At 37.9% G+C, this 25,000-nt stretch overlaps 2 protein-coding genes, 1 long non-coding RNA gene and 1 pseudogene across 3 annotated transcripts in view; 3 read left to right on the top strand and 1 right to left on the bottom strand.

Moving 5' to 3' along the window:
* Positions 1–2,244, top strand: part of LOC137973538 (uncharacterized) — a 15,549-nt gene extending 13,305 nt beyond the window's left edge. The window contains exon 3 of the long non-coding RNA XR_011117272.1: positions 2,212–2,244. This is a non-coding gene — a long non-coding RNA (uncharacterized lncRNA). The remainder of the gene's footprint in view (positions 1–2,211) is intronic.
* Positions 2,245–2,249: 5 nt separating this feature from the next.
* On the top strand, positions 2,250–4,113 carry LOC137973537 (zinc finger protein 345-like). Its single transcript, XM_068820372.1, has one exon. It carries the CDS (start codon positions 2,324–2,326, stop codon positions 3,470–3,472), a length of 1,149 nt encoding a protein of 382 aa, XP_068676473.1. The 5' UTR covers positions 2,250–2,323; the 3' UTR covers positions 3,473–4,113.
* Positions 4,114–7,224: 3,111 nt separating this feature from the next.
* On the bottom strand, positions 7,225–13,467 carry LOC137972815 (uncharacterized; annotated as a pseudogene).
* Positions 13,468–16,410: 2,943 nt separating this feature from the next.
* On the top strand, positions 16,411–17,580 carry LOC137972814 (putative nuclease HARBI1). The gene has a single exon (XM_068819523.1). The coding sequence runs from the start codon at positions 16,411–16,413 to the stop codon at positions 17,578–17,580; it is 1,170 nt and encodes a 389-aa protein (XP_068675624.1).
* The last annotated feature ends 7,420 nt before the right edge of the window (positions 17,581–25,000 follow it).

Here is a 25,000-nt window from a genome sequence, read left to right as displayed (position 1 = left end):
TATATATAAATAGCTGTTTTAAATTTCAACGGTTACTTTTGAAAATGTATGTAGAGCACATACGAAACGTTAAGTCATAATCAAAATGAACAAGTTCAATATGTTTATCACTACTGTTTGTGTCTTATTTTTAATCAAACTACGATAGCCCAAGAACAAAAGTAGTGTAGAGTCTCCAAGAAGTCTTCATGTACAGAGTATGATAACACTATGTTCAATTACCACTCTATTACATCTATTTAGAAGTCACACAATAATTATTTAATCGCTAAAAAACAGGATTTTAGTCAGAACCAGTATTTTATTGATCCAGCTGGGAACAAAAGTTGCAAAGTTTGCCACACAATGGCTTTCTTTTTCTTTCATTTTCCTGAAAATTTGATTGGTTACCTTAAACAAACCTTACATTGTAAAATCTGATTGGTTGTTTTGTTTTAGAGTTCCTTTCTCATTGGCTGGGGAAATGGAACAATTGTAGAGCAGAAAATAGTGCGATTTGGGAATAAATCGCACAGCTGAGAGCCAATCAGATTGCAAGGATAACCAGTGGTTTCTAAATGGATGTCATAAATAAACCGCCATACATTGTTTTATTTGGTGTCTCATACATGTACATTGTACATTGACTTTCAACTTTCAACAGTCCTGCAATTTCAAAGCAATCAGAAATGTACTTTGCAATTATTTTTTGTAGCTGTGCATTTTTAGTAGAAGGGTTGAACAGCGTCAAAACTTTATCTTTTGTGGGCATTTTCACTATGGGAATTTTGAACTGATTGTGTAAGCATTCAAACAGTGAACTTCTTAGGACAAGAAACTAAGAATTGTTGCTCATCTTCCATTTTCTTTTTACATAAAGGCAGATCCATTCATTGGGTTTTCTATAATATGGTCTTGCATAACACCTTGTTTCTATTTCCAGCCTATGATTACTAAGTGGTAGTTTTGTGAATGTGGCTGTGCGCCTGAAGTTGGTCACGTGGTGAAGACATTCCTTGTATCTGTAATTATCTTTTTCTTAACTTTTTGGCAGATGTACATTTTACTCCTTTGATTAAGGTCTTTCCTCGTGTCATTACAGTATCTACGTGTACCTCGCCAAACCACTCAGTATCTTAACATCTTTGTTTAATTGCAATACAATACTATTTTTCTTTATTGACACTCCTCTTTCGGGGCTTTTCAGTGACAATATACTAATTATAAATAAATATAAAACAAATAGATAAGAAAATCAGCTACAATTTAAAAGGTCCTAATTAAAAGAAGACGCATAAAATGAGTGCTGGAAATAAAATATGTACATGATCAGCTACTATTTCGGGCAATTCCAACATAACTCTGCTGAGAGTTCTGTACTGACGATTTCATTGAATCCAACATTTTTCACTCTTTAAGTGTTGCTGAGCTTTCATTCAAAACATGGACTTGAGTTTCTAAATCGGCGAACGACATTAAAAGTTTCACACTGAAACCCCAACACAGCTCCCATCGCTTTGGTTCCCCCACCGCGTGTTATATGTCCGGATTTTTATAGAACTCTGTAAGAATTGGGGCTGTTTGAAGCCTGGCGTTAGCAGAACTCCCCTCCAACCACACTCGACACCACGACTGTTATTTTTTATTGTTGTTGGAAAAAGTACTTTCGTTATGGAGGGAGTTGAAATGTATTGCTCTGAGGGGTCAATTGAATTGCTTTTGGCCAATGAAATCACCGTTTCGTAATTCTATTGTCCATTTTGCATCACCGAACTAAGTCAACCGATACCTTTCACCTTAGTTTCGAGTAAATATGTTGGCCTGACATGAGTTATAGGAGGAAGAGATGTCATTGGCCAAAGGAGATCACGTGAATGTTTACTATCGTTTCGATAGCATAAGTGTGGACTCCTGTATATGTTTTTTTTTAATCTTGTTTTTTTTGAGCGAATATCTTCTGTAGCTATTAACTCTAATTGTTTTAGAAGTTCCATCTTATTCTGTTGACTCTAGTTAGGTTGAGAAATTTTATTTTCTTATGATTACGCTCTTTAAATGTTCCTGTTGTATTGTATTTCCTTGTTGCTTGTCTTTTTATGGACTTTCTATGAGTCGTTTTTTTTTTGGGACTTTCAAGATAGCCAATGACTTGACTTTGACTTTGACTTTGACTTTGATTAAGCTGTGCCTTTGACGTGAAAATGACTTCTTTTTTTGTATTTTTGTGCTAAGTGGGATCACAAGCTGTTAATGATGTCAAGATCAACACAGAAACTGCCGTATTGCCAACATTGGTTCTTGGTTTATACAGAGAAAAAACTGTCTCAACGATGAACAAAGCATTATGAGAGATTTAGCAGTTCATACTGTTGTAGAGTATTTTGGCCAAGCAGGAACATTGGAGACACATGAGAGCGCCCACACTGGAGAGAAGCCTTATGAATGTAAACAATGTGGCAAGTGTTTTAGCAAAGCAAGTGGTTTAATCTCGCATGAAAGAGTACATACTGGAGAGAAGCCTTACAAATGCAAAGAATGTGGCAAGTGTTTTAGCCAAGCAGGAAATTTGAGGACACATGAAAGACTCCACTTTGGAGAGAAGCTTTATGAATGCAAACGATGTGGAAAGTGTTTTAGTGAAGCAGGATTATTAAAGACACATGAAAGAGTCCATACTGGAGAGAAACCTTATAAATGCAAACAGTGTGATAAGTCTTTTAGGCAAGGAGGAAATTTAAGGAAACATGAAAGAGTCCATACTGGAGAGAAGCCTTATGAATGCAAACAATGTGGCAAATGTTTTAGTCACGCAGGAACATTAAAAACGCATGTTAGAGTGCATACTAGAGAAAGGCCTTATGAATGCAAACAATGTGGAAAGTGTTTTAGCATAAGAGGAAATTTGAAGACACATGAAAGAGTCCATACTGGAGAGAAACCTTATAAATGCAAACAGTGTGCTAAGTGTTTTAGGGTAGGAGGAGAGTTAAGGAAACATGAAAGAGTCCATACTGGAGAGAAGCCTTATGAATGCAAACAATGTGGGAAATGTTTTAGTCAAGCAGAGAATTTGAGGACACATAAAAGAGTCCATACTGGAGAGAAGCCTTATGAATGCAAACAATGTGGAAAGTGTTTTAGCCGAGCAGCGACTTTGAGGAGACATGAAAAAGTCCATAGTGGGGAGAAACCTTATAAATGCAAACAGTGTGCTAAGTGTTTTAGGGAAGGAGGAGAGTTAAGGAAACATGAAAGAGTCCATACTGGAGAGAAGCCTTATAAATGCAAACAATGTGGGAAATGTTTTAGCCAAGCAGCGACTTTGAGGACACATAAAAGAGTCCATACTGGAGAGAACCCTTATGAATGCAAACAATGTGGAAAGTGTTTTAGCGTAGCAGCGACTTTGAGGAGACATGAAAAAGTCCATAGTGGGAGAATCCCTATAAATGCAAGCAATTTGGAAAATGTTTTACCCAAGCAGGAAATTTAAGGAGACATGAAAGATTCCAGAATTAAAAATATCCCGGGTCTTATGAGCGTAATGTGTCACCCATGTTATGAATACAATGTCATGTCAGCTAATCAAATGGTATAGTTTTGAAATTAGCGTTCAATTTTCACTTGCGTTTATTTGATTTTGGACAAAACGCGCGCGAAATTATTCCCTAAATTCATTCGACACCATTTGATTACCCATAATAATTTACTGTATCCGCGGCCTGTCCGATATCGTGTCTGAAAACACTTCGGTGATTTAGGATGTCGACCTCAGGCAAATTTCCTGAAGTCCTGCATTCTCAGTCTTCATCTTTTATTTTGATGATACAATTAAGTCTAGGCTCTGCTATTTGCATTAAGGGTAAAATATAATACATAGATTTAGCGAATAGCTTAAAGGTGGACAACAGCCAATCAGATTGCGATGCATCTCATTAACACTTTAAATCAACCAATCAGAATGCTCCATTCCAAAGTGGCCTATACGAGCTGAAATTACTACTATTCTTACTGGTTTTAGGGTTAGTTTGAATAAAAGGTTTTGAAATTGTCGGGTTTTTGTTGTTTCCGGTTACTACTAAATTAAATCATTTTCCTTGCGTTCTTCTATAGCATAAATTCATTGTTGAATTAGTAAATTTCACGCGAAAAACCGACGTTGCATGAATGACGAAGCGATGAGTGGGATATCTGTTTTTCAAGTGAAATTTACTGTGAAATACACCAGTTAGGCGATGAATTTGCCTTGAATCGCATGAGTTTTAAAAGAAAACAAGCGAATTCTCAGCAAGCGTGCGGAAAAGGAAAAAAGCCATTTCAGAGTTAATTGTCAAAAGCTGCAAAAGCCCGCCAATAGTAATCACGCTAAAATTAGAAATCACTGACGTACTAGCTCGTGATGTGAAAGATCGTTTGGAAACTCTGTCAGTTCAAAGTCAAAAAATAGTTTTATTGATGTACTTTATTGCACTTTCTCTGAGAACGAGATCGTTTACATGTTTGATGTATTTCACTGGAACATGCCAGATTTGCTTGAAACAAGAATCGGCAATATACGGCAACTAAGAAAGGACGAACTTCAAACAAGATCGCCAATAAATTACCTGAGTTTACGTGTTTAAACATCTTCTGAAGACACAAGCTAGTGATCTTTCTCCTTAATTTTATGAAAACTCGTTTCGATTACATGTTTATGACATAAGGGCAAAATTTTCTTGTCACTGTGGAGGCACATCGAAAAACAGTTAGACAAACTGAATAAAAAACACTTGGTCGCTCGCATTTTAGAGCAAATAAGCAAATCAACGATTTCTTTTTGTCCAAAAAGAGTACAGATGATTATTATTTCGTTCCAGTTGAGAAAAAAATCGAGTTTTATTCCTGAACAAAGGAAAAAACCATTACACCACGGTTTAAGGGCCGGTAATCGAACTACAAAACGTGCAACATTTTTGCGTAAGGAGTTTCAAAGTGATATAGCACGTATTACCACGCGCGCCAAGAATACATCGGGATTGCGTGACCTTGTTGTGCTGGTATTGCGTTGCTATGATATCATAAAGTTAATTGGGAAAAAGAAGGGACTGTGGGAACACATCAAGTCACAAATGAATCAGCTGAAGTGTTTGAAAAGTTCAAGGTTCTCAGAAGGGAAACAAAGAAGCGAATTGATGTAGGTTATCGCTCATATCTATATACCCTATGTGAGAAACTACAGGACAACCCCAAGCACTCTTGGTCTTTTCATTCAATGAAATCTAAATCCAAGCGAATACCTGAAACTGTTGTGTGGGTAACTATTCTTCGTCTGATCTAACCTCCAAGGTTGAACTATTCAACAGCTATTTTCGATCCAATTATAACAAATCTCAAGCTGATGTAAACTTGACCTATCCAGACGTTGCTGTCTGATCTGTCGGTCTCATCACTTTATGGTAAGAAAATCTTGTCTAATACTAGTTGTGCCTTGCGGCAAGTGCCAACGAGGCAAAATTGTTTTATGTCTCTGGAATGTGTGAACGTTTGACACAGGTGAAATTGTTTTACTATAAATGAAAGTAGGAAAGGAAGAGTGTGAAGTAACTCTGATAGGAGTCTTGGTCTTGAACGCATAATTCTCATCACGTTTTTGAAATGTGGAATGTTGAGGAAGTATTACTTAAGTTCGAAGCAATATCTTGTGATATTATCTTATCTTGTTACTTTAGGTTGACTGGTTGTTCTAGTATTCTTTGAATAAATGTGCACATGAATATTCGTTTCATTTCTTTTATTCAATCAAAAAAAAGATAAACACAACAAACGTATGAAGGTTTTTGACTGAACCCTTGGTGGTGGATTGAAGCATAATATGTTCAGTACTGAGTTAAAACAATAGGTATTTGTATTCCAAATGTTAACGTGAGAACATTATAAACTTTGCACAGGGAACTGTTGATTCTTTTGTAGTATACAGTGTTCTTTGTTAGCATTTGTCACTAGGAAAAACTGTATTTTTTTTCACCGTTTTTATGTATAATCCGTAACGAATTTTAACGTAACACAATTATAGACGTTTCTCACTGACCCCTTGTATACTGGATGGTATGGCAATTTGTTCAACAAGTTAAAATAACAGGGTGTGTTTACTTGCTTACATCATTTCGTTGTATTCCAAATATTAACGTGTAAACATTATAAACTTTGCACAGGGAAGGGTTGATTCCTTTGTAGTATGCACTGTTCTTTGTACGTATTTGTCGGTACAAGAAACCATACCTTTTTAACGTTTTTATGTAATGTTCCATACAAATTCAAACGTAACAAAACTTTTAACGTTTTTCACTGAACACTTGTACACTTGTATGTTAGTTAAAATAACATACTTAAAATAACATACTTTTGGCACTGTTCTCTTTGGATCCAAATGTTAAAAAGCGTATGAACTTTTTCCACTGAACGGTTCACTTCTTCCGGTCTGTTTTTCTCAGCGCACTTTAGTTGTGCAGGATTTCTTTGACAATTTTCTTTTGGCAATTGTATTTCAACTTGACATCATTTAAGCCCATAAGGGCATCTTCTGTTTCATCAACTGTACTGGCGATTGTTGCTGTTGTATTTTTTAACAGGTGTACGATTTCAGTTTTGAATGCGGTCAGCCACAATTCTGATTCACAATTTTGAATACAGAGCTTTACAGAGCCTTCTCTGTTGCAGTTGGTCATTCGTTGACGCACTTTGCAGTGTTGGCATTTCACCGACTCGGTCAGCTCATCTCCAATGCGTTTTTTGCAGAGTTGGCAGGCACTAAATATGTTTAAGTTGGCAACATATTTGTGTTGACTTGCCACAATGTCTTTGTCTGGTTTTGTCAATATTTCTGGCCCCACTAACTTTTCAAGGATTGTGTTTTCTTCTGTGTAACTTGTATGCTTGTTCGTGGTTAGAAACTTGGTTCCTTGGTAGCATCGTAGAGTAAGGTTTTTGAAGTAGTACTGTTTCTTGTTACTCAGTTTTGTAAACAGTGGTTCCCATATGTGTAATTCCATCGTGTCACTGTGATCTTCCAAAATAGAGTCTTCTTTGATTGTTAAAGTTTGAGAGTCTATTTTCTTTGGTTGTTTGGTTCCCATTGACAGGGTGCCACGTACATTTACTTTCTGGTTAGGGAACATTTCTTTCAATTCTGCTAAAGAGACGTCAGAAGCTTGTGATGTTGATTCGGTGAGTTCTGTTTTTATTTGGTCTACATAGGAGAATTTCACATCAGAGTTTGCACATTGCGAAACAAAGGATTGCTGGTTTAAAAGCCAGATCATTGTGTTCGTTCTCTGGAATGAGCAGGTTCTTCAGCAATACGGGTGATTTTGTATCTTCAAAGTGCTTTATTCTTGGTTGCTTTGATTTGTCGAAGCCGACTATTCTTTGAATTTTTGTTGGCGAAACTTGAAGGTAAAAGTCAAACCATTCATGTTTGGTCTTTGAAGATGTTTTTACAAGAGAAACGTTGTGGACATACCCATGCTTGTTTTCTAAAAGAAAGAACAATAAAAGTTAAGGCTGTAAGATCATTAATGTCCTTACAATAATAGTGAAAATAACAGTTCATTATAATCATTACAGTTTAAAAGAAAATAAACTCACACCCGCTTGGTCTATTTGCAATTCTTCCCCCCCTTCCACCGCCCACCCCACTCCCCAAGCTAACTTAAGGTTGCCGCCCCTTCTCTTTTACTCCTGAGTTCTTGTGGGTGGGCTATCAGACAGGGGATACCATCTACAACATCGAATGTGCTTCTTTGGAAAGCACATCTAAATAAGCCTTGTGGGAGGCAAAGTAGTAATTTATAAGAAAATTGTGCAACTTACCTTTGTGCTGCCTCTTTGCCGACATGTTCAATTCTAAAAAAAAAATTGGAAAATAGCACGTTACCTGTTTGGTTTTCAAAGAGAGTTAGTATTGGATTAGTTTTTTTTTGATATAGAGTGTTACAGATAAGGTGTTACATGTTTTTCTAGTAAATGTTATACATATTCTTTGCCTAGATCATTACCAAATTTGAGCAATGTTGCCTTTGAAAGCCCGTCTAGTCTATGTTCCTCTGATAGCCTATATTGCAAATTTGGTGATTTTTTAAGAGCTTGCAATCTTTCAAAGGTCACAGGTTCTAGAACAAGGTCAGACAAGTTTCTCACCCTACTTAGTGCAACATATGTCATTCCAGTGACATTTTCTGCTTTTCCAAGATCTATCCATGCCTTTTCTAATGTAAGACCTTGGCATTTGTGGATGGTCATTGCCCAAGCTAACCGTAAAGGTAGTTGCTGTCTTTCAGCGTTGTAGCCTAAGCTTTGAGAAACCTGGGTAATGGGGCAAATTGGAACACACCTTGGGAGGGCAGGAGATACAGAAGGTCCATTGTATGTTTCATCAAATTGAACAACAGCACAAACTGGTAAACAAGGGGGCTGCTGTCCTTCAGCAAACACGAAATCAACTATTTTTCCTATTGCTCCATTGCAAAGCCCTACTTCTGTCCATAAATTCATTATCAGCATGACCCTAGAATGCTTCGATAAATAAAGCGCAGGTTCGAGCGCGCTAAATTCATCAGGATGAAATTTATCTGCGCCATTAGAATTCCTAGCTTTTATTGTGGCTATCGGTTCATTTAGCTTCTTTAATTTCTCTGTGTTTAATTGCACTACATTTTCTTTATGGTAACAAAGTTTAACTGCTGATTGCTCAAATTCATATATATCTTTTATCCTAATTGGTGATCTGCAAAGCAAAGTGTGCCAGTCATCTTCTGTTGAGTTGCCATTGCGAGCTCTTGTCAAAGGTGCCCGGAAATTTGATTGCTCTTGGCTACAACCTTTCACTCGTTCGTTTGCTGTTAATGTTATCACTGTTTGAAACTCATGATACATTAGAAACCCCTTGATTTGTGTTTCTGATTTTGGAATGGAATAGTAAAGTGGCTTATCTCCAACTGGAGGGAGTTGTGCTATGTCACCAAAAAGAATTATAGAAAAGACTCCAAACGGTTGCTCAGCTTTGCCAGTTGCTTGTCTGCAACGACTGTCAATCCATCCAAAGAGACACTTTGATTGGAGTAAGTTCCTTAAAAAAAAAGAGATTTTGACCGAGAAATGAGTACTCGTCAATAATTTAGTAATTGACGCCAGTTAAGTTGTCCTGAAGTTGCCGAAGGGCCATTCCTTTCAGATCATGTTGTCGTCTTGAACCGATAGGCAATTTGAGCAATGGGTGCAAATTGATACCATTAACATTAAAAGCCGCCTTTCCAGTATATGCCAATACTTGACACTTTGATTGGAGTAAGTTCCTTAACGCATCAATGACATAACTTTTGCCAGATCCTGCTATTCCCTTAACAAGCAAAAATAAAGGTCTTCCTTTCAGGTTTTCATTGCTGACAGTGAAATGATCTTTTATAATTTTATACGTAAGATACTGCAACTCATTTAAAGTTGTTACATCTATTAATCTAACTGAGGCAAACCAATCAGAGTTTGCTCTCTTTTTCATTTCAGAAATCCAAGAGGGCATTTCACCTATTTGCTTTGCACTATAATTCTTCCTTTGGTCACTCCAATCTTCATCTGTGGCCAAAATAGACTGAGCATGTTGATTTTCAACATCAAAGTTCAGCTCTGCCATTAACATCTATTCTTCTTTTTGTTCATCACTCTCAGGAGTTTCACTGTTGTCTACTGGTACTAAGTAGCTATTAACATCTTGCATTTTTGTTTCCCAATTTGGAACCAATTGCTTTGATTGCTGAAATGACAAAAAATTTTTCCAGGATGTTATAAATGTGTCATCATTTTGTTCAAGGTTATTCCAAGCCATGTTTGGTGTTCCCTTCCATGGTTTATATTTCAACAATTGGTATTTACAGAATAGACCGTAAATGCTCATTAGCTGGACTTGAGGAATAGTTTGGGTAAGTTTTAACAATTACATTACATTTTACCTTTTAAGATAAACATGGAGATAAACTTTACCAAATTGTAATTCAATAGGTTGGGGTCAACATCAAGATATTTCTCTCTCTGGCTATTAATATCCAGTATTGATTGTTCAGTGCAAGACTGATGAGTACCTGTCATATTGATTCTTCTTGATCCATCTAGAGATGCAGTAACAACTTGAAAAGATGAACTTACACATTTTAGTGACAGCAAGTGATGCATAACTTCTTGTATTGAATAATCCCTATTGCCAACAGTTCTGAGCATTATTTATTTGAATGTGGTATGAAAATCGCTATTGTCAGTCAATTTGGTTACAACATTTGTGAATGCTGTTTTTACCACTGAGGACATCCTTTCTGACTTAGATGTATATTTAACCGGGTATTCTACAAAGGCATAATAGTCAGTTACTATCTGAATGTCACAGTTTGCTCTCCATCCTTGAAGCTGTAATGGCTGATGACGATTTAACCTTGAATCACTTGCACATAATTTGCTCAAATTGAAGTTTTGTGTCAGAACAACTTTCAAAAGGGAAATGAAATCTACATTCTAGAGTTGATTTGTCGTTTTTACGAAGGCAATATTTCGTATGTCTTTCAACTAAATTTAGTAAATCAGCATAGTCTCTTTCCATATCCTTACTTTGTAAAGAAAGATATGACGTTTGACATGGATGATAGTTTGGTTTTGAATAGAAAATCTACATAGTGACAGACTAACTGTTCGGCATGTTTGCCTTTGATTATAAGGCTATCAATGTGCTCAAGCTCCTGCATGGAAAGAGTTTCTTTGGTTTCTTTCTTTAATTTTGCAGCCAAAAAGCCTTTCATAGCAACCTCGGTTAATTCACATAATCCTGGATCATTCTTTAACTTTGCAACACCATGACAATGAATAGAACCACGTTGTACGGCATATTCATACCTATACCAATGCCAAGAGGCATCTAATGAATTGTATAACCAATATTTTACATAACGATCAGTTCTCTCAGTGAAAAGCCAATCTAAAATGTGGGGATTTTGGAAAACATGAGATTGCCTTTCACTGGGTGATAGTTCCTCAAGATTCTTGTTTTAAAAAAGATCATGAAACTCTGGCCAGTGATATTCTGCACATGACAAAGTAAAGAATATTGTTGGTGGTCCAACTTGTGAGATTGTTGCCTTTAAGTCATCCTTAGCTTTATGCCAGTATGCATCGCTACCTGTGACATTTTTTGCGTAACGCATTAACTTGGACATAACTACTGAATAACTATTTGAATGAAGCATTTCCTTCAATTGTTCGACAGATATGTGAGATTCTCCTGGATTTTGCTTTAGAAATATACTTCCTTGGCTAAGAAGCCTATGTCTCTGAGGCATGTTGAATGCCCAATATGCAAATCGAGGGTGTGCTGCAAACCTATAATGCCATTTCCCACCGTTTTTCTCTCCAAACTTTATAAGATGTTTTATTTTTTCTGCAAGGGTTGCATCACGTTTGTTTGCTGAATTAGTGGGATCTCCTTTGCCATCAGGAAAGAGAGTTGGAAAAGCCATCATTGCTAAGAATTCTATTCCAAATTCACTCGCAGGTTTTTGGCCCTTTTCAGGCCATCTGATCTTATTTTCCTGCAGTATTTCATCTTCTATAAGTTCTTTCTGTTGTTTGAATTTTACAGGATTTAACAACACGCTGCTCAGTTCTGTATCTTGGTTATTGGGCAGGTCGTCGATATCAAGTGGACCTCTATCTGGATCTACTTCATCCTTTTCACTTTCTTGTTCACAACTTAGTTTTGAAAGATCAGCTGGGATATCTTCTAACGGAAGTTGAGCTAAACATTCATAATTTATCTGTATGTCTGTACGCAGGATTGTATTTCACCAGCCAATGTAAGGCAGCTGATACTTTTTCTCGACGCACAATCAAATCTTTTGACGCACTGTCTCTAACATCCACTGCAACTGTTATAACTGGTAATTCTTTTGAATACCTAGGCAAAGTATGAAATATCTGTTCAACTTCTTGAGGAAAATTAATGCAATGGCCTCGGTAAGCTCTTTGACCCCCAGGCTTGGTATACACACTAATAACAGGGAACACTCTGGATATTAGCATTTCTTCTATTTGTGTTAGATTTTGAAGTTCTTCTGGTACAGGAGATGGTATTAAACTGTTCTCAGAGGAAAGTTTTTTTGTGTCATTCTTTTCTCTTAAGCACCTAGTACAAATGTATGGGTTATTTTCCTTTTTTGATTTTATATGGAGTGGCCATGCTTCATGACAGAATTGACATAAAGGTATTCTAAATTTCATTGCTTTATGAAACTTTTGCATGTTCAGTATTGCCCAATCTTGTTTGTGAAGTTCTCCACAGGGTCTTATATTGAATTCAGATAAATACATTTGCTGGTGAGAAATTCCATTTTTCAGACACCCTGGTGCTTCAGTCGTAATCTTTTTCTGAAGCCTGTAGTTTCGCATGTACAACTTATTTTTTTCCTTCACCTCAGGTTTTTGTGAATACTGTTTCTTTTTTTCTAGTTTAGCTCGTTTAACCTGCTTATCTGCATGATATGTATCACTTGAAGAAAAAACTTCACTTTTCCGCTTCATTACATAATTTACTGAATCATTTGTTTGGTTCTCACTATCTTTACATAGTTCTAAATTGTTACTTTTGTTTAAGTTAAGTTGAGTCTTACTTTTAAATGTTCTTGAATACTTCCGCATATATGCATTATTTTTGGCCTTGACTTCTGGGCGCTTTTTGTAACACTTGATGTAGTTATTAAATCCAACTTTATATCCTTTTCTACAACCTGTGCTTTTTTGCTCTACATTTACTTCATTCACACTGCACCCTTCTTTTGAAACTGATGCGCAAGCGAATTGGTTTATGGTGAGGCCATCAAGAGTCTGATTTGCAGTTTTATGTAAACTGACGTCTAAGCACTCAGACTTTTGAAATATGGCAAAAACCCAGCCACCAGAATAACTATACAATAGTTCTTGAAGGGACGAGAAACATCTTACAGAAACACACAGATCACTATAGATCGCTATAGATCCAACCTCTCTCACTCTTTAGGGCAACAGTAAAATGTCTACCATTCCTTTGAGGCAGTACGAAACTCCTAAAGTTTCCATATTATTAGGGAAAAACATTCGAGTTGTACAATCTGATGACAATTCTATCATTAGGAATGTTGGCAAAGAAACAAAGTGTCTTAGCAAAGCAACACTTCCAGAATGATTTTGACAATGAACACAGAAAAGTTTATTGATGTTTGGCAGCATAGCTTCCGAAACAGAACTTTCAAAACCATTCTGATGTATATGTTGATGGGTAATGTACAGGACAACCACATCTGTAGACTTGGTGATTTGTTGGTTACACTGTGAACAAATGGAATGATTGGTATGTTGAATAAGAAACAATGACTTTAAATCCAAAGTTAATTCCCCAAATGTATTGGCTTGAAATATGTCACTAAATACAGCATTGGCAGACATTTCTGTAAAAGAAGGACAGCACCGTCTCATCCATGCCCAAACAGGCTCTCGAACTAAACCTAACTGACGCACGAAGATTTCGCCACTATTTACTTGCACACATGCTGTGTATAGCATTTCAAAAAATTCATTACGTCCTACGCATGCAATGGCATCTTTAAAAATGTAACAGCTCAATTCCGAAAAACAATCAATTGCACACGAGAACTTTCCTGGAAAATCTAAGCAGTGATTCCTGAAATGCATTTGCACAGGTGGGAGGCCTGAACGACAGAAAGGCTCTGATACTTCTTCAGGGAAACATTTCTGTAATTGGGGTTTGAGTGTTTGTGAACATTTATGGCAATTAGAATCCTTTGGTACTGCTGGATTTCCATTAACCATATGTGTTTCCTTATTTGTTATTATGTAAGGATTAAAACTGCCATTTGAAGCATAAGGAATTCTTCTCAACAGCCATTTTTTTTTGTAATGTGAAATATAAAATATATGCCGCCCGAAAGCGACCGTAAATAGGCATAGACTGCACGATATAAATTTCTCTGGTTGAGAATTTACTGTAAAAGAAGAAAACGAAGGTTTGATTATCGAGCAACTGCTTCCATAAAGAATAAGTGACAGAAAAAACACGCTACAGTGAACATAAATCATGACAAAATGGTATGCTGAAAGTTAACTATCAGTATAAATACAAGCTCAACTATTGCAATGGCGTAAAAACTTTCGGCAGCCCCGTGTAGGGAATGTGTTTCATTGGCGCAACTCGAACTTTCACGCACGCGGTGATGAAGGAAAATTATAATAACAATAATAATAACAGCACTGTATTTAACATTGAATGAACCCTGAAGAGTAATGTCTGCTAAGCTTAAGAACCCTACATTTAGTTGTCGGCTTGTAACGGTGATTAACCAGATAATAAATGTATTGAACGCAGCGATCAACCAATATTGTCTACCCCCGCTTTGTCCAAGTTGTGAGTTGTCAGTGGTTTTAATTACGCAACGCTGGCGTTCAAGGACAATTCTTTGTGCTATAAGAAGATGTGTTATAGTAATCTGTTCAATTCTTTGATCTGAAGTCTTTAAAAACGTGTCAATCGACGTAAGAACGCACTGGTTTAAAATTGACAAGCGGACACGCTGGTTCGAAATTGACGAACACGCTGGTTCGTAAGCAAACACGCTGGTTCGAAATTGGCATGCAAACACGCTCGTTCTGTCCAAAATTTGCAGGTATAACCCTACTCCTTGATCAGCCGCTGCTTACAATTCAATTAACAAATACATAAGGCAACTAAAAGCCCTTTTAAAGTCAAAATAGTAAGCTTACTCACGTCTGAAAGAGCCTCCCAATCTCACTAGCTGACAAACCACACGGTGGAAGCGACACATGCAAGAACGTGTCGTCACTACCCAAATATGGAGTATTACTTACACCCAAATATGGTCAAAAAAGGGTCCCTTACGCTGAGATGAGATTTTTCTTCTGTACTCATGCACGGCTCTATGATTTGCCAACTCGACGGCCGACCCTCTGGGGTCGGCCGCCTCGTTGGCAATTAATGACAATAAAGCATCCGGACCTGACCAACTGCCTTCCCGTATTTTGCGAGATTGTTCAAAGGAGCTGTCAACACCTTTGGCGCTCTTATTTAATTCCGTGTTGAGATCTGGTGTCATGCCAACGTTATGGGAATTTGCCAACATTACTCCTGTACACGTAAACGACAAAAAAGAATTAGTGGAAAATTGTAGATCCATATCACTACTGCCCATTCCCGCAAAATGCTTAGAGAGAATTGTATATAATGCCATATGTGATCAGATTTTTCCCTACTTAACTGAATGGCAGCATGGCTTTATCAAGGGTAGGTCATATATGACCCAGCTGATCTTGACCCATCATCACTGGGCCAAGGCTCTTGATGACGGCTGTCATGTGGACATTGCCTTTCTGGATTTTTTTTAGACTTTTCTTAGTGTCACACAACACTAAAAGGACATTGATGTTTCACATTTTGTAGATTTTTACTCAAACTGTGACTATTATTCTTTGAGACATTATGATCATCTGATGTTTAAGAAAAAATATGCAAGGACTAATACCCTTAAATATTCTCATTTCCCTCGAATAGTAGATTCATGGAATACCTTGTCTGTGGACATTCGTACTGCATACTGTACTGGGAATTTTAAATTTAAAGTGAAGAAATTAGATTATTATTATTATGGCAGATTCTATTTACTTTTGTGCATATCATTATTACATCAACCAGCAGATTTTAAATCTTAGCTAGTTAATTACATCAATTTACCATGATTCCTTTTCCCGCTTAAACAAATTCGTAGAACTTCTTAACGATATTTACATTCCGGCTCAAAATCCATTTCTGGCAGCGTTCGATGAGATAACTCAGTTCCTTGTCAGTGTTCGTAATTGATCTTAAGTCATTTCTCAATTGTTCATGGTGTCCTCCAAGGAAGTCAAAAACAATATTGATTTGATATACGCTTGTACTTTTGTACTCTCTTTTAATGCCTGCGCGCAGTTCTATGTATTTTGTTTGTTTTTCTTTGAATCCATCCGCAATTTTGTCTACTTAGCAGACTTTGCCTTCAAGTAGAGTCCAGATGTTGGTTTCTTTATCATATACAATCACGTCAGGCTTATTAGCTCCATTTTCCGGTGGCTTCTCAAGGATAAAGGGCACATTCTCACTTTCAAGCACTGCGCGTGGTAGGCTCTGTTGGTACCATGGCTTTCCATGATCACTTTCCTGGAAATTATACTTATCCAGGTAGCGTTCCTTTTAACCAATCCAGTTTCGGATCTAGTGAATCCAGATTGTTTCAATTTTCGTTTCAGCCGGAACGAAAATCTAAAAATAGATTACGCAACAACGCCAAGGGGCCTGGTAACCATTTCTTTTTCAAAACAAACATGGCGGGCATAATTCGCCGAGCGCCACTAGCATTTTTCTCGTTGTTGGAGGAACTTCTCCAAGGGCCAACTGATGAAACACGCGATAAAAAGGAAGACATCCTTATGTTTATGATGCTCGAGGAGTTTTTGAGAAATTGTAGAAACGCTGAAGTTCGCACTGAGTCGTACGTTGAGAGAATAGTTCCAGCTATGTCAGATTCGTCCTTTCGCCAGCACTTCAGACTTTCGAGACCGACGGTCCAAAGGCTTGTCAACATTTTGGGAACCTGCCCTGAGATCCCGGTACCCCGAGAAAGAGGTCGTCCTACTGTTGAAATTGAAAAACAGCTGCTAATAACGGTTTGGTACCTTGGAAACCCTGAGTGCATCAGGTCAGTGTCAGACCGGTTTGATGTGTCATGTTCAACCGTGTTGAGAGTTACCACGAGAATCTGCAACGCACTTGTGAACAACGTTGCTCCTGATTTTATCCAGTGGCCTTCTGGAGACAAGTTAATGCGGACTATTGAGGGTTTCAGTGAGAACAATGGTTTACCTCGATGCATTGGGGCCATTGATGGCACACATATCCCTATAAAGGCGGCACATGACCATCATGAACATTACATAAACAGAAAAGGGTTTCATTCAATGCAGCTTCAGGTAGTTTGTGATGCTGACATGATATTCACCGATGTTTACTGTGGCTGGCCTGGAGCAGCGCACGATGCACGCGTTCTGAGAAACAGCCCTTTATTTCATGATGCAGAGACCAGAACAAATGACATACTTCCAGGACAAACGTACATCATTGGAGATGCAGCCTATCCTTTAAAAACCTGGTTGATGACAGGATTTAAGGACAATGGCCATCTTACTGCACAGCAAAAGCGTTTTACAAATTGTCTAAGTTCAAAACGGATGGTCGTTGAACGTGGCATTGGTCTTTTGAAAGGAAGATTCCGGAAGTTGAGAGTCATGGTGGATATTGACAGAATCAGGTTTTTACCAAAATTAGTTATAGCAGCATGCACACTCCACAATTTCTGCATTTATTCAAATGATGAAATAGATGATTTTCTACAACCTCTAGACGATGATGATGATGCCAATAACTTTGTTAATATTTTTGCTGATGACAACAATGCTGTTCGAAAGAGAGCTGAAATCATGGACATGATTTGCTGAACTTTTGCACTTCATCTCTGTCTGTATGGTGCAAAACAATACATTTTTAAGACAAATAACTAATACAAGCAGGTTCCAAAAAGGAAGGCTTCACTGGGAGGGCGGATAGTCTGCACAAGAGGGGTACCTTTTTCAGTCACACTAAGTGGTCAATTCATTTCATTATTTTATTTGTAAAAGGGTTTTAAGTGAAAAATGAACAAAGGAGATGCAACATCCCTGTTGTGGTCAGTGTAAAACCCAGACTGCAGACCTAGTGACCGCTTCTGTAGGTATGTGATAATTGATCATAATACAGTAAAAACCCTCATGTAAGAACCTAGAAAATTAAGAACCTCCTGGCAGAAATTTGCTACTTTAATACCCCAAAATATAAGAACCTGTTTTGCCAAACTCTAAACAAGTAGGTTCTTACACGTGGGTTTTTACTGTACTTCCATTTTACAAGTTATATGTAAGGGTTAGGGTTGTAACCTCCGGTAAAGCATTGCCATAGCACAACTTTCAAGTACCCTTCTCCCTCCCTTTTCACAGACACTTTCAGCCTGGAAAGGCTATTATTTACCAGTCTGCTGTTATAAACTCAGCTTGACTGTCGAGCCAGTTTTTTTTTATTTTCTAACCCTCCAATTATTTTCTGCAGCGTACTTTATTATAATTACTCTAAAATGAAAAAGGTCAGGACAAATCAGAGCAATTGATTTTGAACTATGTAATGGATTTGGTACATTGCGAGTGTGCTCATGGATAAATTAATTGCCAAGTAAGTTATTGCACATTGGTTTTGTTCTGAATAAACCCTTTGATGAAGGGTAAAAGGATGAATGTGGGCAAACAAGCAAGATTCTTAAGAGGCTTGGCTGATCATAATGTGGCCTTCCGAAGCAAGTTCTTAAGGACAATGAAAGCAATAGCCTCCATTGAATGGAGGGTATTGTTTTAACATTTGGAACTAATGTTAGTTACAAATGGTGTTGCAGTTTTGTCCATGGTCATTGTTTGTTGTCAAAGTAACTCTTTGTTCTGTAGAAAATTGTTCATTTTTTGAAACAGAACATGCCAACACTTCCAAGAACATCTTGGTATCACATGGAGGGGTTGTTATCAAATCATGCTACAAAACTGGCCAACTGTCAATCAAAAATTGCCCTTTTAATTTTGTAAATACTGTAGAAAACTTTTCACATTCCACAAAAATTGAATTAAATTATTTTGCCTTTGCAAGTTGAAAATATCTCAATATATGAAAATAAATATCTCAATAATAAATACATTTATGCCAAAATTGTCTGAACTGCAAGTCAATTTCATTTGTAACATCTCAATAAATATGAAATATTTCGAGAAAGAATAATTTCTGACAAAATTAAATGGTCCTCGAGAATATGTAATATGTAAATGTATTTAAAATAATTGACAATAAACCAGAGTAACTTAACATGCCTTATTTCGAAATGTCCTTTTCAAATAGCTCCAGCAACCTGTCAAATCGTTGCATCTTTTGCTGGTGCATTTCCATGACATGTTTCTCCTTTTCCTCTTCTTTTTCCCTTTGTTCCCGCTGGTACTCTTTGAACATATCAGTGAGACTCTCCTTACTCTGAAGAGCCCTTTTGGCCCTGGACCTTTTAACCTCTCTGCGCGGAGTTTCTTCGTTGTCCAATGATGGTCTTCGTCCATCAGTAGAAGATGCTGCAGCTTCTGCAAAAGAACCTGAACTTGAACTTGTACGGATGAGGTCTTCACCAACAGGACCAGCCCTGTTGGAGCAAACTGCCACTGGCTTCAGGTGTCATGCCAAAGATATCGCTCAGCTCTTCAAAATATGGGCACGTCTTTTTGTCGTTGCCCGACACGTTGTTGTGATCGACTGTTTTGGTGAAATTTTGCTTTAAGTTCTTAAACTTCGTTTCACATTGAGCACCAGTGTAGCCATATCCTTTCTCTTGCATCTCCTTCGATATTTCCTCCCACAAAGTTTTCTTCTTTGACTTTTTGTCTTTGAAAAAGTTCTCCCTTTCTTTGTACAAAGACAGAAGAAACAGCACTTCATTCCTTGACCATTTAACTTGCAATAGCGGAGTTTCAAATGCGGCGGCTGGAGTTTGAACCTGAACGATAAGCTGGTCAGGGTCGATTGTTGAGAGAACTGCAAAAAATATAGACATTATACCCAAAGAACTTCCAGTTGTTTTCAACTATTTCCTGAACTTGACTTATAAATGAAACAAAAATTAAACATTTCTCTGGTTTTAAGACCTTTTGCTCAATGTAAAGGAAAATGATTAAAACACCTTGTACCTGAACAGGCTGAAAAGTCCCATATTTCCTCCGCCATGTTGTTTGTTGTGTGCCGAGCTGACAGACCACGTCGTATAATCCACACCAAACTCGCTCCCCGATGACAAATGGAACGGAAATCTTAAACCAGTTTCAGTTACCAATCCGAACGATCCACGTTCGGAGGTAGATTGTTTAGATTGCAATCTAAGATTGGTTTCGCTATAAATGGAACGGGAAATCTAATTTTCGATCGCAGAATCCGGTTTTAGGTTGGTTAAAAGGAACGCTACCCCAGTAACTACAATTATTATCATCATCATCATCATCATTATTATTATCATCATCATCATCATCATCATCATCATCATCATCATCATTATTATTATTATTATTATTATTATTATTATTTATTATTCATTATTGTATAGTGCGTATCTCCACTGTATTATATGTATTTGGTGGTCTGCTTTTACGTGGGGTCTTCTGGGACTCTTTTGCAGACTATCCTTATGGCCATTTTTATCTCTCTTTAATGTACCTTTATACATTACGTTTTTCTGCCATTAAATTGCAATAAAAGGGAATGGATTGCTAGGAGGGAGAGTAAGGGAATTTACCATAAGTTGGTTAAGGAGCTGAAGGTCGAAGATCTGGCAGCGTATAGCGTATTTTCTTTTAATAATTGTTTCAAATCAGGTGTTGCTTATTGGTTTTCATCGATTATTTTCACAAAAACTTAGTCTTCAAGCTCAATTAAGTCCGCCCTCTATGTTTCTTACCATCCAGACAAGCATTGTCGCCATGACGATTTAGCTGTTCAACCAATCAGAATCGGTCTTTGACGATCACATTGTGGCGCACGAAATAGAAGCGCTCTGTACTTTGTGCAACAATTTCTGAAGCGTGCAACAACAAAAAATTGTTGCACAACATTTTGTAGCGCGCTTAGTAATACGTGCAACAATACATCTTATTCCAAAATGGCCGCCATTTAAATATTATTTTGTTTTTATTCAAATAAGCCCATGATGCCTCGTTCTTAAGCTTAAAATTCAAAAGAATATTTTATTTTGAACGAGGCAACAAGGGCCAATTTGTATCCGCATAATTCAGCGGCCATTTGGAATAAGATTATGTTGCGCGTTTTGTAGCTCGATTGTTTTTTAGTCCTCCATTGTTCCATTCCTCTTTGGTTGCGAGTCTTCGACAGTCATTTCCGCGCCTTCACCAACGATTTTGAGAGTCGTGGCCGCAGAAAATTCTTCGACTGATTCTGCTCTACTGCCTTGTTCAGGAACATCAGCCATAGTGGTGTTGCTCATATTCAGCCCCATGTTCTCTTCGGTACTGTTCGACTCTGAATCATCATCTTCTGGGGGACTGATAACACTAGCGCTGCATTGTTCAGAAACCTCTATCATGGCAGCATTAGTGTTTCAGCCCAATGTTTTCTTCGGTGCTGTTCAACTCTGAATCATCATCTTCTGGGGGAATGATAACACTGGCGCTGCATTGTTCAGAAACCTCTGTCATGGCAGCATTAATGTTTCGTCCCATGTCGTCTGCGGCACTGTTGCACCGCAAACTCTGAGATTTCTGGAGCTGTTTGATGTTGGCATTGGTGTTTGTCTTGTTTTCAGTCTTCCTTGCTACTGTTGGAGAGATGATCACGATGGCCCTCGCGTTCAACTGGCTACAAAAACAAAAAGGAAAGAAAACGGAAATCCATCATTGCAGAGCAACAAAGCCTCGAATGCGATATAGAAGAACATCATCGTCATCGTTATCTTGATCATAATTATGTAACTTTACTGACATGACAAAATGAAAAGTGACATGTAAATAATTCTGTACATGTGTTCGATTGTGCAGAGATGGCGCAGTGGTGAGAGCACTCGCCTCCCACCAATGTGGCCCGGGTTTGATTCCCAGACTCGGAGTCATATGTTAGTTAGTTTGTTGGTTCTCTACTCTGCATCGAGAGGTTTTGTCCGGGTACTCCGGTTTCCCCTCTCCTCAAAAACCGACATTTGACTTGATTTACTTTCATTGTTGATTTCAGTTTACAGTGTCCCCAATTAGTGCTCCAGCGCTAGAACGACTAGACACTTAAGTAAACTTCCTTTCCTTTCCTTTATTCCTCCGTCAATACTCCGTTTCAAAGCTATAGCTACACGGATCAGAGGAAAGTCAAAACAGACGTCTATCGAATGAGACGGAGATCGAACTGGCGTCCTCCAGCTCAGAAGGACTCGCACTAACTGACTGAGATATGCCTGTCTCAGAACCGTACTCTGGGTAACGTAGTTCTGCATACACAACGGATCCTGTGGTTTTCACTTAACGATACGCTTGTATCATGCACTATCTTTTTTGGGATTCTTTTTCTTTTGTCGTGCCAAAACCCCAAACGCGCATCACTGACTCGAAACCATCAAAACAGGGTATGAATCGCGCTGTAGGCTCTTTTCCGACCTCGGAAGAAAAGGCGGTTTCACGGCACCCGTCTCAAAAAATTGGAGTAAATGCAGCTAAGGCCTGATTTCCATCACTCCCAGGATCCAGATAAGCAAGAACACTGCGTTTGTTGCTGAAATTTAAGGCAAACATATCAGAGAGATTAAGCATCGTATTGACAGCAAAGGGCAAATGACAGGCTAAATTTTGAGTTTTGGAAGATTTTTTGAAAAAAAATGTAATGTACTATGAAATACGTATTGAATAGGAATGTCAAAGATTATTTATACAAGCAGTGAAAATGAACCTGGGGCTTGTTACATCTACGACTTCCGTTATTTTTTGCTTAATTTAAAGTCGCTTCTTTCGAAGGGTCGGTCGTTATGTTTCGGTCGTTGCTACTTTCGGGGTTTGCTAACACCTTTGAAATTTTATCGCTACTTTTCGGAGCGGATAGCTAATTTCGTGGGATCTTTATTTTCGGAACTTAAGCGGCACCCCCAGAGAAGCACAGCCCTCGAATAACCGTGTCTCTTGGGAGTCAAAGGCAAATAACTGCCGCTTCCGGAGAAGCGCCGCGGTCCCAATGCGGCGGTTATTCAAGGAACTTCGTCTAATTAAAAAAAAAAAAAAAAACGAAACTCTAACACAGTATGGGAAATTTCTTTGCATCAAAACCGATGTTCTTCAGTTTGAAATGATTGAATTTCACTGCTCATCCATACCGTACGAGTTAAACGGTGACTATCAAAAGACGTGCAAAATGGTGACTGTCAAACTTTTAAAAAAGCGCCGCCTTCAGATAAGTGCCGCACTTGAGGTGTAAAAAAAAATTAAAGAAACGCGTCTCCTTCTTTCTCTGAAGCTAAGTCTGCTGGTCAGAATAGCAATCCTTCATTGTAGAGATTGCAGAGACGATTGCAGTGTCGATTGCCGATTGATTGCAAAGAAGAGGAGTGGCTTTTTCGTTTTTGAGCAAAAACTATCTTACAGAAGGTAAGGAAGTTGTTTACTGCATTTTAAGTAAGATATCAGTCTCTTGAAAGATGTTGTATTGTTAAGATTGTTAAATATTTCTGGGCCTTTCTTGTCCTTCTCGGAAGATGTCTAGCAACCGGACAGGATAAAATTTCTAAAAATGCTGTACCCCTTGTCCGGTAGTCCGATAATTCTCTTACTGTAATTTTTCGATCTACGTGAAACATTCGATTTATGCAATTTTGTCTTTGTTTAGACTGCTCAAAAGATGTCGATTATGCCCGTCAATTTGTTGACTCTTGCCATCATAACTAGCGATGAGTAGAACCAAATTCCTCTATTTGTGATGCATCTTATAACCGAGTATTTTGATGCGGGTCGCCTAGGACTATGATGATATTGTAATGCTAATAAACAAATAAATCGAAATTGAAATTGAACTGCAATTTTCAATTTGTGACATAAATGCTATCAAGTTTGAAAGTTAAAGGTGCGTCCTATAACCAAGTGCGCCTTGTATCCGAAAAACTACGGTATATCTCATGTTGGTTGCCCACTGATGAACAAGAAAAGTTATTCAACCAATAACACCACTTTATAAAATTGAAGCAAAATAATACCTTTTTTTGTAGCGGAATAATAAATCTCTTAGTCGTATAGGCTTATATACTAGTAGTAATCTCGGATTATTAAAGTGCGTTCGACAAGGGTAGGGAAAGAAACAATCTTTTTAATACGTGCATCCAAGCCAGTCGCTCGCCATTTTAATCTGCCTAACCACTCCAAAAAACACATGGCTATCTGCGGCCTTTCCCTACATCTAGGTACGACGGAAAGCCGCAAGAATCTGGAACAAAAATTCATCTTTCAAATCGGCACCCTTAATCCTCACGGTATTAACGAACGCTTTTCATTTAACTAATATATTCCTATTTTTCACGTTGCCATGTTACCACCAATAGCATAGCTCCTACTCTACTATAAAAACTACACGTAACCCATAATCACTCGATTCGCTCTGACGAAGGGCTAACGCTCGAAACGTCAGCTTTTAGAATCTCTGTACGGTGGCCAATTTACATTATCAACTCCGTTGATAAAACCAAATTTTTAATACGTGGTCTATCGACCACCAATTTATTTTTCTAGAAGGTTGTTGCAATTGGTTTTTGTAATCAATCCAAAGGTTTACGAATAAACATAGTTAATCTAGGAACTGGTTATGAAACCCTGGGAATTTCAAAAGCAAGAACAATACAGTTCGCAATTAGATGTTAAACCGACCATGACCCTGCACAATCTTTTGTTTTTGGTTCGCAAGTTAATTTCGAATAAATTAGTCGAAGCTTTTGATTGGTTATCCTGCCGAAAAAAGCGTGTTTTTGTCGGGTTTTGTGCAGGGTCAAGGCCAAAAAAGCGAACAAAAACATGAAACAAAGAAACTTGTCGAGTTTCATAACCAGCCTACATCTATTAACTATGGAATAAACGAAGTAAATATAAGTAATGTCCGATAAGCGTAGTTCAAGATCCAATACATATCAAGTCCAATCAGGGTTCCAAGGAGATAAATTTAGCACAGCGTGCGTTGACCAACCTGCCGATTAAATGGTGTTGAAAGCAATACTCTTGTAATAGACGGTCCGGTCTGGTAGCCAAAAGTTCCAAATGAGAGTTTTTCAAGCACAAACGTGCGGGTCAA

This window comes from Montipora foliosa, chromosome 10 (assembly GCF_036669935.1).
Source record: "Montipora foliosa isolate CH-2021 chromosome 10, ASM3666993v2, whole genome shotgun sequence".
NCBI lineage: Eukaryota > Metazoa > Cnidaria > Anthozoa > Scleractinia > Acroporidae > Montipora > Montipora foliosa.
This window is presented reverse-complemented; position numbering and strand designations above follow the sequence as displayed.